At 39.9% G+C, this 13,455-nt stretch overlaps 1 protein-coding gene across 20 annotated transcripts in view; it reads left to right on the plus strand.

Annotated features, from left to right (window-relative positions):
• The window catches only part of PAM (peptidylglycine alpha-amidating monooxygenase), a 140,901-nt gene that overhangs the window by 81,309 nt on the left and 46,137 nt on the right, over positions 1-13,455 (plus strand). For all 20 annotated transcript variants that reach the window (XM_040986094.1, XM_040986097.1, XM_040986098.1 and 17 more), the window contains 2 exons: positions 6,355-6,539; positions 7,583-7,654. In XM_040986094.1, coding sequence (XP_040842028.1) covers positions 6,355-6,539; positions 7,583-7,654 — 257 coding nt within the window. The remainder of the gene's footprint in view (positions 1-6,354; positions 6,540-7,582; positions 7,655-13,455) is intronic.

Raw genomic sequence — 13,455 nt, forward strand, 5'->3', positions numbered from 1 at the left:
AACATATAATGTTGTGGTAAGTTGCAAACATATATTAAGTGGGACTATTCATTTTTCTTTCAACAACTGTTAACTGAGTGATTACTACTTCTATGCTCACCACACAGTCAGATTTATTTTTACTTATGTATTTTTAACTTTTTCATTTTTATTTTTTATGTTTACATAGTTGATCAGGGTGGGAAGGATCAAAGGTTAGGGGAAAATGGGTGTGATCATTGTTTCCAAATTTTCTATTTCTTCTTCCTGTATTGGGGAAAGGGGGGATATGAGGGAAGAAGCCATACCCAGCCTTCCAACCACCCCAGTGCCCTGGGATGGGGAACAGCCACCTGATTGATATCAACCCAGAATCCCCAATATGACCCATGCTCTCAGGGTTCTGCCCAAGAGGTTTCACTAGTTTTGAAATCCAGTAGATTTTGCCCATCCACGGCTGAGGAACTCATTCCAGTGTTGATTAGTAGACATAGTTGAAATTATAGTCTCCATTCACCCATGATAGTTGTCCAATTTGTTCTGTCCTCCTTCCTCTGCTATAGGACCATATGTTCTCTGCAAGCCACAGTGGGCTGTCATATCTTCTGGACCAGCCAACCATTGTTCTTTCTTTTCCACTGGGAGTGACACATGAACTCCACAGTTGGATCACCAATTGTGACACGCCAGGCCACCAGACCAGGGCTCCTCAGGACTCCCCAACCCTGGAACTCATGGACCCGGCCCCTGCAGCACAGGCAGGCAGGACTAGGGACCCAGTCCAGATAACCCAGGCCCCATCAGACCCCACACTGTCAGATTTAAACCTAACTGTATTAAGGGAGATTTTACATAGCAATTGATTATAAAATATGAAACAGGAAATGAACTGCTATAAGTCTGGAATGTCATCCTGTCAGAAGCCATCATTTTAGGGAATCACATTGACTCTGGGGAACATTGAGGAACAGACACCAAAGGCAGCCACCGCCTTCCTGTTGCCCGTCAATCATCTCAGATTAGCAGAGTTCAGTTGCAGTTTATGTCTGGGAAGAACGAGGATGGGTGTGTCAGAAGCCACCCTCAGGAATGCAGAAAGCGATTTGTGTGGGTTAAAAGGAGGTGTCTAAAAAAATGAATGATTGTGAAACAAAATAGGCACGCTGTGATGTCGGTAGTACAGAGGATTTGAATCCTAGCATATAATAGTTCCTCTGGCAGTTACCTTGACTACAAGTCCAGCTAGTAATGCAAAGGAATCAAGTGTGACTCCTTATTTTTATTTAACTCTTTCACTGAAATTTTTGTCATGAGAGCAAAGGTTCAACTTATTTTGTATCAGAGAATTAGACCCTCAAATGAGCTGATGTTGATTCACTGAGTTGTCAAGTACAATCACGTGTGCCTCTAGGCGAACCCATGCATGTGGCTGTAAGCCTCCCAGAGAATGGTAATGAGCTGCGTTTGTGAATTTGTGTGTATATCTGTGTACATGCAAATACACGTGCTGTTTCTCAAAAGCTAATTCCCTACGTGGCAAGATGATAACACTTTGAGGAAATAACCAACATTAAATTCCTTTTCTCAAACTAATTAAAACAGTAAAATTTGACCATTCGTTTAATGCATAGGATGTCACATGGCTTAGAAAGTTCCCAATTTCCTTTTGTTGACTTTACTGACCTGGTAATCTTGTACCTTGCTACACACTATTTTTAAAATATTCGTAAGATTCCTGTCATCTTCTCTAACATTAGTATTGAGTTAATTCTCGGCGTGTCAGCACCCTTGTTTCATATTCTTCCCCATTTTCACTCTCTATAAATTCCTTCTATTAAAAGAAATTGTCACTTAGTGCTTTGGTAGTGATAACGGAATCGTTTTGCCAAGAGTAGGTTAATTGCCCTGTATTCGTTGATGATGCACGCTTCACTCACATTTCAGTTTAGTTCCTTGTAACCTTTTGTTTGAAGTTAACTCTACTTTCTCAGAATTTGTTTTCCAATGTATATTTTAAATTATTTTTAGTTACTAACATCCATGGAACAGATTTCATGTATTTCAATACAGGTTTTTTTTTTTTTAAAAAAAGTACTTATTTGAAAAACAGAGAAGAAGGAAGAAGCAAAGACACAGGGAGAGAGAGAGATCTTCCATCTACTGTCTCACTTCACAGATGACTCAGTGGCCAGGTCTGAGCCAAACTGAAGCCAGAAACCAGGAGTTCCATCATGGTCTCCCACATGGATACACAGGCCCTAGCACTTGGGCCGTCATTCTCTTCTTCTCCCACACCATTAGCAGTGAGATGGATGGGAAGTGGAGCAGCCAGGATACACGCTGCCTCTGGCATGGAAAGCTGGTACCATAACTACCTGCTATGACACAATGCCAGCTACTACAGATATATTTTTTTAAGATTTATTTATCTTTATTGCAAAGTAAGATATACAAAAAGCAGGAAAGACAGAGATGAAGATCTTTCATCTGCTGATTCGCTCCCCATGTAGCCACAGTGGTGACAGCTGAGCTGATCTGAAGCCAGGAGCCAGGATCCTCTTCCAGGTCTCCCATTCAGGTGCAGGATCCCAAGGCTCTGAGCCATCTCCTACTGCTTTCTCAGGCCGCTAGCAAGAAGCTGGATGGGAAGCTGGGCTTCCGGAATTAGAACTGGTGCCCATAAGGAATCCTGGCACTAGTCTACCCTGCCGGACCTGTATATAGAGTTTTAAGAACATAATACTACTCCCCACGCTTCCTCTTCTTCTATTTTCTTTTGATTTTCCCCATGGCATGGTTTGAATTTAGTTTGTAATCACAGCTTAACCCACCACTAAGTAGAGCATTCAACGTGTAATAAGTAGAAAGGCCACAGTTCCTCAGGAGTATAGACAACGGTGATAAAAATCAGATCGCTTTTGAGATCTTGTTAGTATTATTGTGCTTTAATAAAAAAGCAGTGCATTTTGGAAGATGGTAGCAGGAGAAAAGGAGAGACAGAGAGGGCCAAATACATATCTTAATATGTACCAAGCCCACTAGGAACAAATATGAGAAGTTTAGAAATGCCAAAATTATAATTGAGGAAATATATATTAACAACTTATATGTTTTAGTTGTTTCAAAACTTTGTGCTATTGGCTGCTTCTCAAATCCCTAATATACTTTTTTTTTTCCTGAAAATTTCAACTTGGGGCTGGAGCCATAGCTCAACAGAGTAATCCTCCACCTGTAAGCACCAGCTTTCCGTAGGGACACTGGTTTGTGTCCTGGCTACTCTGCTTCTGTCCCAACAACCTGTTTATGGCATGAGAAGGCAACAGAGGATGCCAGATGGAATGTCCTTTCCTCTGTGTCTCTCCTCTGTAAGTTTGCCTGTCTTAAAAAAAAAATTAGTTTAGATAGAAAGATGAATGGAAAAAAACTACAAATAGATGTTACATGTATCTGTAGTTGAAGCTTGTTAGAAAACACTTCTAGACACATCTGTATTCACACATACGAATTGTTAATGTGGTTCTGCTACATGCACACGTGTAACTGCTGTGTGTGTGTGATTTTTATCATCTCAGCATACCAGTATATTTTGATATTTGCATCTAAACTAGTGGGGGAAAAAAGCTTGTTGGTTATTTATAAACAGTCCTAGCATTTTGTTTCTACCCATGTGTACATGTGCTGGAACTTTCAGTAACACAAAGCATCCTGGTCAGATCACTCTGGGAAGTAGTACCAATTTCATCCACCCACAAGTGAGTGTCATGGGCTTGATGTGTAGTAAAGGGTCTGGCACTACAGAATTTTGTCCAAAATGTGTAAACCTACATTTGTTCTTTGCTAACAGAATAATTTTCTGAACTCATCTGTCAGCATTCAAGGAACTGAAGTTTTACATCAATAGTCTTGATAGACTGTTGGAAAGAATTAGAATTCTGGGCCCGGCCTGGTAGCCTAGTGGCTAAAGTCCTCATCTTGCACACACCAGGATCCTATATGGGCACCAATTCTAATCCCGGCAGCCCTACTTCCCATCCAGCTCCCTACTGTGTCCTGGGAAAGCAGTTGAGGACACCCCAAAACCTTGGAACCCTGCACCCATGTGGAGACCTGGAAGAAGCTCCTGGCTGCTGGTTCAAATCAGCTCAGCTCTGGCCATTACGGTCACTTGGAGAGTGAACTAGCAAGCGAAAGATCTTCCTTTCTGTCTCTCCTACTCTCTGTATAGCTGCCTTTCCAATAAAAATAAATAAATCTTTAAAAAAGAATTAGAATTCTAGAAGCCCCTATACATACTCTATAAAGACATAATAATTTTCAGCATGAATTATTTCCGTTTATGAAACAAAAGACAGCTGACCCAGGAAAGCAACAACGTTGAGACCAACAATTTGTTGCGCTTAATTGAAAGAGTTGAGGAGACCGGTTATATTTCATGTATAACATAGGCAGATGTGCATATCCCTGCTCTAATGAAAACACGGCCACTGATGTTCCCAAGTAGGTAAAGTATGAAAGCCCCCATTCATAGAGTCTTTATAAGCTTTGTGGTTTATTATATGACGTTACTAAATGTTTTCCTTTAATTAATTCAGGATGTTTCCATGATTATTTTGTTCTCCGTGTCTCCGGGGTGACTCCAACTTTTTATAAGCCAGAGCCACATCCTCTCCAGTCTTGGCTCTGTGGGTCTGCGGACCATCCAGATTTTGAACAGGATGGGGAAGCGTAATGTGGTGGCAGGCTGTAGCTTACCATTCTGGCACAAGCCGTTCCTTTTAGAGCACATCTTTATTTGACTAACTCCAGGGCTGGGAAAATGTGGTTCTTAGAAGAATGTTTTCACACCATGCAGATGCATGTAGAACAGGTGCTTGTTTGGGTGTGCACCTCACTGCTTGTATCTCATGGGAGAGGCGATTATGTGGGCAAGGATGAGCTTCCAGCAGGGAGAGGCCAAATGCTTGCTGAAGTGTAGCCGGAGCTTCCCCTGGCAGGGCCACCTTCCTGCGCAATTGCAGGGGCTGTATGTTTTTATGCTCAGAGAAATCAAATCCCTGTTTAGAGAAGAGATTTTTTTTTTTCTATTTTTCCTTCCCTGGCTGATGTCATTACTGTTGCCATGGAGAGGAAGTGAGCGCTGTGTGTGACACTGTTGGCAAAGTCAACACTGACGTGGGGCTGCCCAGCAAACAATCTTCCTGACAGCTCGTCTTTTATTAGCCTGGCCCTGCTAAAAATGGTCAGGACAAATAGCACCAAGCAAACGTGTCTTTGCCAGAATGGTTTTGCTACCGAAAATTCTTGCGAAGGTATTCCTCGGCCATTTCTTCAACTAAGAGCACAAAGAATGAAATGCTGTTAACCTGCACGACCTGGGATGAAGGGAACATGTTTCATACACTGTTAGGTGTTATTTCTGGCACCTGGGCCTTTTCCATGGATATATTGCTCTTAAAAATTATTTTTCACATTAAGCATCCAGCTAAAAAGCACTACCCCTAGTCAGGTCTAATCTTTAGAAAGATTAGTGCTGATTTCATTTTGCATTACTCCCGAGCTGTTCTTTTTATTCCTTCCAAAGATATAAGGGTTATACTCTCTTTTTTTTTTCTTTTAAGGTTTTGATTATTTCTACAGATGGAAAGTTTCCATCTGCTGGTTCACTCCCCACACTCCTGCCAACATCTGGGGCTGGGCCAGGCTAAAGCAATTCCAAACTCTTACCATGGGAGGCAGTGATGCAGCGACTGGGACCCTCAGTTCTGCCGCCTAGCGTCTGTGTGAGCAGGGAGCTAGCGTCAGAGGACAGGGCCAGGGCTCCACATGGGCATCTTCATATCTTAGAGTGGTACAGGAGTCTAGTGTCATCTAACCCTGAGGAACAAAGTTCCAAGACTTGGGGTTAACTGGAAAAGCCATTTTTTAAAGATTTACAGAAGTTGTATTTCTATGGAATTATTGTAGCTATTACCATTGGTTAGTAGATAATTAAGGTCATTTATGAGAATGACTGTCCCGTGTGTGAGTGTTAGCAGGTAGAAGAAGAACGAAAGGTATACGGATTTAGGCAAAAAACAAAGTGTGTTTCAGCCATTTGAATGCATTTCGTTCTGCAGCATTCTGGAATTATCCAAGGGGTGACCACACACCTGTGTGCCATTGCTCACTGGACATTGGCATTCGCCAGTGTGCTCTTGATGCTGATGATGCTGTAAAGGAAACGGGCAGCATTTCTACCTTTGAACTTGTTGCTGGCAGATTTACTGGTTGCTGTTTTCTTGCATTAAAGACTGTGTCTTATGTGAACGGTTGGTTGGTTTTTATCTACCTTTTTTTTCATATTTTTGTTTTGTTTTGTTTTCTCTTTCCCTGCAGTGGCACATCGAGTGATGAAATGTGCAACTTATACATTATGTATTATATGGAAGCCAAGCATGCAGTCTCTTTCATGACCTGCACACAGAATGTCGCTGCAGATCTGTTCCGAACCATCCCCGCAGAGGCCAACATCCCGATTCCCGTGAAGCCTGACCTGGTGATGATGCACGGACATCACAGAGGTGAGGTCAGGGCTGCCCCGGCGGCTGTGCCATTCTCTGCTTCACGCTGTTACGTGTCTCACTTGACTGTGTGCTTAATATTTAATCCCGTCTTTATTCTCTTGGGCTGCTGGAGTAGCTAGCACACGTGCCTCAGGATCTGTCTTTCTCCTTTGCTCTTTATTCCCTGTCTCCCCCCCCTGGTATGTCCTCATCAAGACACATCAAAGGGAAAAGTACCTAGCCATGATGAAACAGATTTGTTTGGAGCCCAGTCCTGTAAATGTAGACCTTCTTCATTAATTCATGTCTTCTGGTTTCTCATCTCATTCCTCCCATAACCAGTAATAATTTAGACATTGAATTTATGCACAATGTTCTAAGAAAGGCTGTAAACTCACCCGTCTCCAATCATATCTTAAATTATTTGTTTAATGGGCCTCTTCAAGTAAAAAAAAAAAATTCTTGTGAACATGACTCGTTTTAGTTTTTTGGTCTCGTTTTGAGAGTTAGGCTTGAACTCACTGTTCATTTACAAGACAGATATACTGTCTTGCCTTCAGATAAAAATCGTGTTACCCACAGCCTGTGTAACTGCAGGAAGTATGCTGAGACTCTGAATTCCTCAAGTTGAACTTGCCACAACAGCTTCCTGTTTCATTCTGGCTGAGATTTTGTGATAGAAGTTGGCATAGCAATCTCATCGTTTATCAAGAGCCTCGCATATTTAAAATAAATATCTTCCCAAATATCCTTGAGATATCACCACATCCAGTTTGTCTAAAGCATGAGTGGTTTTGTCAATGCGTTTTTAAAATTCTGTGTTCTTTTTGCATTGCTGAAAGGGCAGTTGGCCTAGTTATTGTCACAAGTCTAATAAATGGTGGTTATGGTATGTGCAATGGGGAGGGAAGGATATGAACTTGAGTATTTCTACTGTATAAATTTTAGTATTATGACCAACAGGAGACTCTGAACAGTATTTTTATGTTGATGCATATATCAAGTTTGAAGTGTGTGATATACTCATCAAACGTACGCTCAACATCTTTGATCCTTTACAGAGACAGAGAACAAAGATAAAATAGTGTTACCACAGCAGCCAAAACGGGAGGAAGAGGAAGTGTTAGACCAGGGTATGTATCTTCCATCTGTGACTTGGCCAATCAAAGTACTCTTTTTCCAAATGCCCAACTAATCTGTGAAATTACTGAGATATTTTGGACGTCTTGTTATCGGCTGCAAACTGTATTATTGTTCTTCTCCCATGCATATCCCATGGGGGAATGGTCAATTGTTTTATCATAGCCTTGAAAGTAAAATTTGTTAATGTGACTTAAGCCCCTCAGGTTTTTCAGTCTGTATTTCCTTTAATATTGTAACTTTCCTTTAGAATCTGATTAAGTTCAAATGTTATCACTGAACACCATCAGTAGGCTGCTGCGGGATTTCAGTGACTTTTTAGCACCTAAGTCGTTGGGTGTTTGTGTGATATGCTCATTAACTCTATTTGTGGTTCAAGAGACAAGACACACTAAGAATTAAACTGCCCCTTTCCTCTGTAAGTCATTCTTTGCCTTCAGCTGGGTGGGAGGAATTCTTGCCTTATGCTTCCATGGTTTTGTGTTGTTACTATCTGATGACTTTAAAAAGCCTCTGTTGTGTCTATGTGGGATAGTAACCTTGAATGCTAATGTCACGTACTGCATGTGCAAGCTCTGAAAAAGAATTTTCTTGATACCTGGTTTCTTGTCACTCATTTGGAGATAGTTTCATCTTAGGTATAGAATATGTTATCTTACCAAACTATTGTGGGCATAGAAATTACATATTTTAAAACATAGATGTATTATTATTATTATATTGATAATTATATTTACTATTATTATTATAATTATTAGTGGAGACATACTTCTGACTACATATAGCATACAAACAATTCATTTTTTCTATTGGTAACATACAAATTTCCTATTTCTTATACATTGTAAACTACTATTACAATTCTTCAGAATGCATTTTATAAGATGCTAGATCTAAGATCACTCAGTTGATAGTATTTACAAAACTCTAAATCTGAACTTGCAAAGAGGGATAATGTGAAAAGTAGCATGAAGACTTCTAAATTACGTAGAGCATAGTCCATAACCTCCCATTACAACACAGTGGCCTTTAAAATAATTCAGCTTAGCCCAAGATGTTTCATTTATGCATTAACTCAAAAGTATGGAGGTGATTTTATATTAAATGACTATGCCAGTTATGGCAGCTATGTTTAACAATCTTGTTTATGTGTTTGTGAGGAAGTCGGCAGTACCGGCATGAACGTAGTACCTCCCATACTTGTTGTAATTGTGCTGAAGTGTATTCCAAGTTACAGAAAGTTGTTTGACAATGTACATACTCTTTGAAATGTATATCTTAATTGGAGTCTTTTGGTAAATCCATCATACAAAATGGTGTGTTGCTATGGAAACTGAGTGTGGGACGTATTTTCCTTTTCAAGTTAATTGTGTTAATCAAGAGTGATTGATAACATCCAAACCCAGAGGTTTGCGAGCAAAGCAATGCTGAATATTGCCTAATCTCTTCTTGGAAAATACAAGATTGTAATAAAGATGTCGTATATACATGCAAACTTGGCCCCACGGGACATGTCAGAAAACAAAAGAAGGTCCAGTAGGAAAAGACTTGACACATCCAAGAACACTGTGCTCAGAGGCAAGCTTGGAACCCATCGTCTGACACAGACGTGTTTGCCCGTGACAGAGGCAGCTTTCCTTGCGTAATACACACTCTACATCTCTATTTTTATTTACTTCCAGTATTAACATCCTGAAAAGCTGCAGGAAGAAAAAGGTCAAGATATATTATAAATTCAATGTTAGAAATAAGAGGTGACCTTTCCTAAGATGATAAAGAAGAGAAGTAATTGTATTGCAGACACTGAAATGAAGAAATATAGCTGTGGGTAGATAAACAGTCATAGGTATTTCCAACAAGGAGAAAAACTGCAAAGAAAGCCAGTGAACTTTGCAACGCAAGTTTCTCCAGGAGAAATATAAATATTTTATTTGGAAATTGTGTCTCTAAAATTGCTAGCTCTCTGTTTTTGCTGGAATATTTATCTTGATTGGGAATTATCTGACATTCAAAGATCAATCCTAGTAGCTTGTCCTGACAGTGAACAAAGCTGTTGCAGCTTTTCTGTCTCCATCTGCTCTCTGTGGACAAGATTTGGTGTAAGGCAAGTGTGTCTCACAGTCTAACTCAAAAGATATCATTAAGGAGATGATGACGAGACCTCATCATACAGCAGTTTGATCTCTAAGGTTTTCCTGAATTGTGCATGAGTAGAAAGTATTTTACTGAGGCTTTAATTGAACCAATAGGGATTTTTAAAAAATCATGTTCATTTTTAAAATACTGACTTTTGATGATACAATCTATTGTAGAAGTGATATAAAGAACAAAATGACCAAAAAAAATCACCATAGCCTACATGTATATACACAAATGCATATGTCTGAGTATGGAATACATATTATACCTGTATTTTAGATAGTTCCACATATGAATATTATTATAACATTTCTAGATCATAATGTATCTTAGTTGTATGTTCTCTTCTAAAAAACATTATTATTTCCTCTAAATCATAAAGTTGTTGCAAAGAATGATCTTTAATGCCTCCATAATATGTATACTCATACTCATGCAGATATAAAAATAGCCTGTTCGCGCGTCTGTGCGGTGATCTGTGAGTGAGTTGCTCATTTTAAAATACTGTAAGTGAAACATTACCCATATAATAAGCATAATAAACTAAATATTAAAGCCAACAAGACATTGGTTCTAGGCACAGAAAATGAATTCTTAGAGACTATACAGCATGGAAAATAGGCTGTTGAAACCCTCCATAATTCACACACACCACACACACACATTTCCCTCACACGCATACCATACCTGGCATTTTTGGGAAACCAACTCATGTTTCCTAAGTTCTCTTACTTTCTTATGCATGACAATTTTAGATAAAAAATATTCCCCGAGTTCCCTATTAAGACTATTGAGACAAGAGAAACAAGATGAAACTAGAGGATTACCAGACGGCAAGCAAAAATGTAGTGAACAGCACTTAGGAGTTCTGAATTTGAACATTTTTCTTTAACATTGAAAGCAGATGTAGCATTGAAATTTATGTTGGATACGTTGGGGAGACTCAGAGTCTTAAAAAAAAGCAGAATTGCAAGTCACCATCAACAGTAGCGCTATGTCTTTATTATGGTAGATGATGGTCCAGTCAACATGACTTCTTCAGCAGAAAGGGCCTTTAACAAAAACGTTTGATTCAGTTTGCTCCCAGCTCTCCCCTTGTGGTCTTTGTGCCCCCATACAATCAATCCTTCCTCTCAGAGGTCAGTCTGAGGACTGTATTCCCAAGGCAGGGAAGATAGGACAATACAGTTTATACAGGGAAAGCACTGGATAGCCTTGGAGAGTTAGGGTCTGCAGACACCTTCTGTGAGGCAAGAGAATTCCACAGGGGTTTTATGCCAAGAGAGAGGAATCAGCACGGGCATGTTTTATCAAATCATCAGAATCAAAGGAACAGGGTGGCAAGTTAAAAATACAATATCTGCTTCAAAAAAAGAACTTGTTGAAGCTGCAGTAGATAAACCGTGTGTGAGAGAAACAAAGGCTGGAACTCCAGTATGTGTTTCTTTGCCCTGTTCAAAATAGGACACTCCTTAGATCCCTTACGGAAGCAGCAGCATCTTCATCCATTGCAACAGTTCTTGTTTGTATCTCATTCAGTAAAACCATATCTGTTATGACTTATGATCAGCACACAAATCTTTAGTTATTGGATTCATCTATCAAGCACCATTCTAACCACCCCCCAAAGCTCCGGGAAGCTGACTGGGCGCTGTTCTGAACGCTTTCCTCATCACAGAATGGCCAGACATGAATGATCGGTTATCACACAGCTGGACTTTCCTACACAGATCTCTGTGTGTCGCAGCTGCCAAAGTCATTTTCTCCTATCTTCTCCTGTTTTTTTTTTTTTTTTATTATTTGTCCTTAAAAACGAAAAAAAAAAAAAAAGGCCGGTTCTGATGAGTTTTCAATCAGATTGCGTCCTAGAAGAGAAAAAAAAAGTTCATTTCGTTTGTGATCCTGAGGCTGGTCACCATAGTGATGTGTTTCAGTCCTTGGAGGGAAGAGAATGAATGTTCTGCGTTTGTAATAAGTAAATAATCAATAAAGCAAATCGACTTTAACCAGAAGGGAAAGCTATCTACGACTGAGTCATAAAGCACAATATTAAACCTTCATTTCTCAGTTCCTCCTGTCTGTCCTTATGAGCCAGCTCCGTTGCCTTGAATCTAATCTGGTTAGCTTGGTCACCTGGCATATGTTATCAGTGGCTTAACCGCTGATGAACATCCTGTTTGCTCTCCTTGTGCCAGGGAGATGACAGAGCCATGAGCAGTTAACCGGAGCGGCTGGAGGTCAAGGGAGTACTGCCGATGTGTATGGGAAACTGGACTTTCTATCTTGGAAAGTGACCTAGAGGTTCTTGATCATTTTGAACATTGAAATACCTGCCATGGTTACAATTTTTCACTGTCAAAAAGATGGACATATTTTTTTTATTCAATGCCCTCCAAACATTTTAATTTTTTGAAAGCCCTACAGAACAATTTTTCACATGTTGTCTTCTGTTTTAATGTATTTTTGTTATATTCCAACAAGTAAACTAGGGAAATTTCCAGGCTGATAACAGGTGATGGTGAGTGGGCTGTTTGCTAAATAGCCGAATGCCCCATTGAGTCCTAAAGGAATTAACACAAGCACGCCATCATGTTTTATAGTCTCACAAACTTCACTTCATTCTCTTTCTCCACAACTTATTTCATACCACATTGTATTTCCCAATTACCAAACCCAAGGCAGTCAAATTGCTTGGAAGACCTAGAACCATTCTGTATTTTGTAAGATTAAAAAAAAAAAAAATCAGCGTTTGAGTGGGAAAAAGAAAGACCTGGCAACTTCTGACAGCCTCAAATCACTCAGGAAGTATTTTTATCTTTAGTGACGCAGAAGCCGGGGCTGACGTTTTTAACAGGTTATGCATTATTCATTCCAGAATCGTGCATGGAGAATCTACATGATAGGAAGAGTGCTAATCGTGAGAAAGGGGACAATGGATGAGAAATGAGAGCTTTCCCTTTTTGTATAAAATCACATTTATGTCTTGCACCTTGTCCCTTCCCGGTGATAATTGAAATGTACACAAGGCACAATTTGATCATATTCTAAGGGTATGGTGACAGTGCTAAGTAAAAGCCATTGAAAAGAACCAAAAAAAAAGAAAAAAAAATTTATGAATCAAAGAAAGCCAGTTCTACTCTTTACACTAGCTGTGCGCACATTACTATATACATAGTCCTGACTCTTACAGACCAGGACAAAGAAAAATATATTTAGGTTAAGATCAGAAGTTACTTGATTTAAAAGCTGAGTACACTACAGTGGGCAGTTCTAAGGTGAATTTACAGGAACAGTTTCATGGCCTGTACACTGAGCAACTCAGAGAAGGGACTGTGAGCCTCTCTCGTCGGGATCCCAGCCGAACTTTTGACCAGCCGTGCAGGCCACTTCTGTCCTTTCCACTTCCTCTGAAATGGGGTGATAATAGCTTTCACAGAGGTTAAATCTGCGAAACTGTGTGACACAGCCAACAAAGTGAGTGTTTCATACTAAACACTCAGCAAACGTTAGCAACTGTTGCTGTTGTCAGATCCACATTGCACTTTGGGGTCCATAATAAGGTGTTTCTAGAAGGGTCCTGAATGATGCCTAATGTCCATATTGATAACATCTGCTTCCTTCTCAAAGAGATCTTAGTTCAAGGAGGAAGCGATCT

The sequence above is a fragment of the Ochotona curzoniae genome, unplaced genomic scaffold (genome assembly GCF_017591425.1).
Source record: "Ochotona curzoniae isolate NIBS_2020 unplaced genomic scaffold, NIBS_Ocur_1.0 contig_4501, whole genome shotgun sequence".
Lineage (NCBI taxonomy): Eukaryota > Metazoa > Chordata > Mammalia > Lagomorpha > Ochotonidae > Ochotona > Ochotona curzoniae.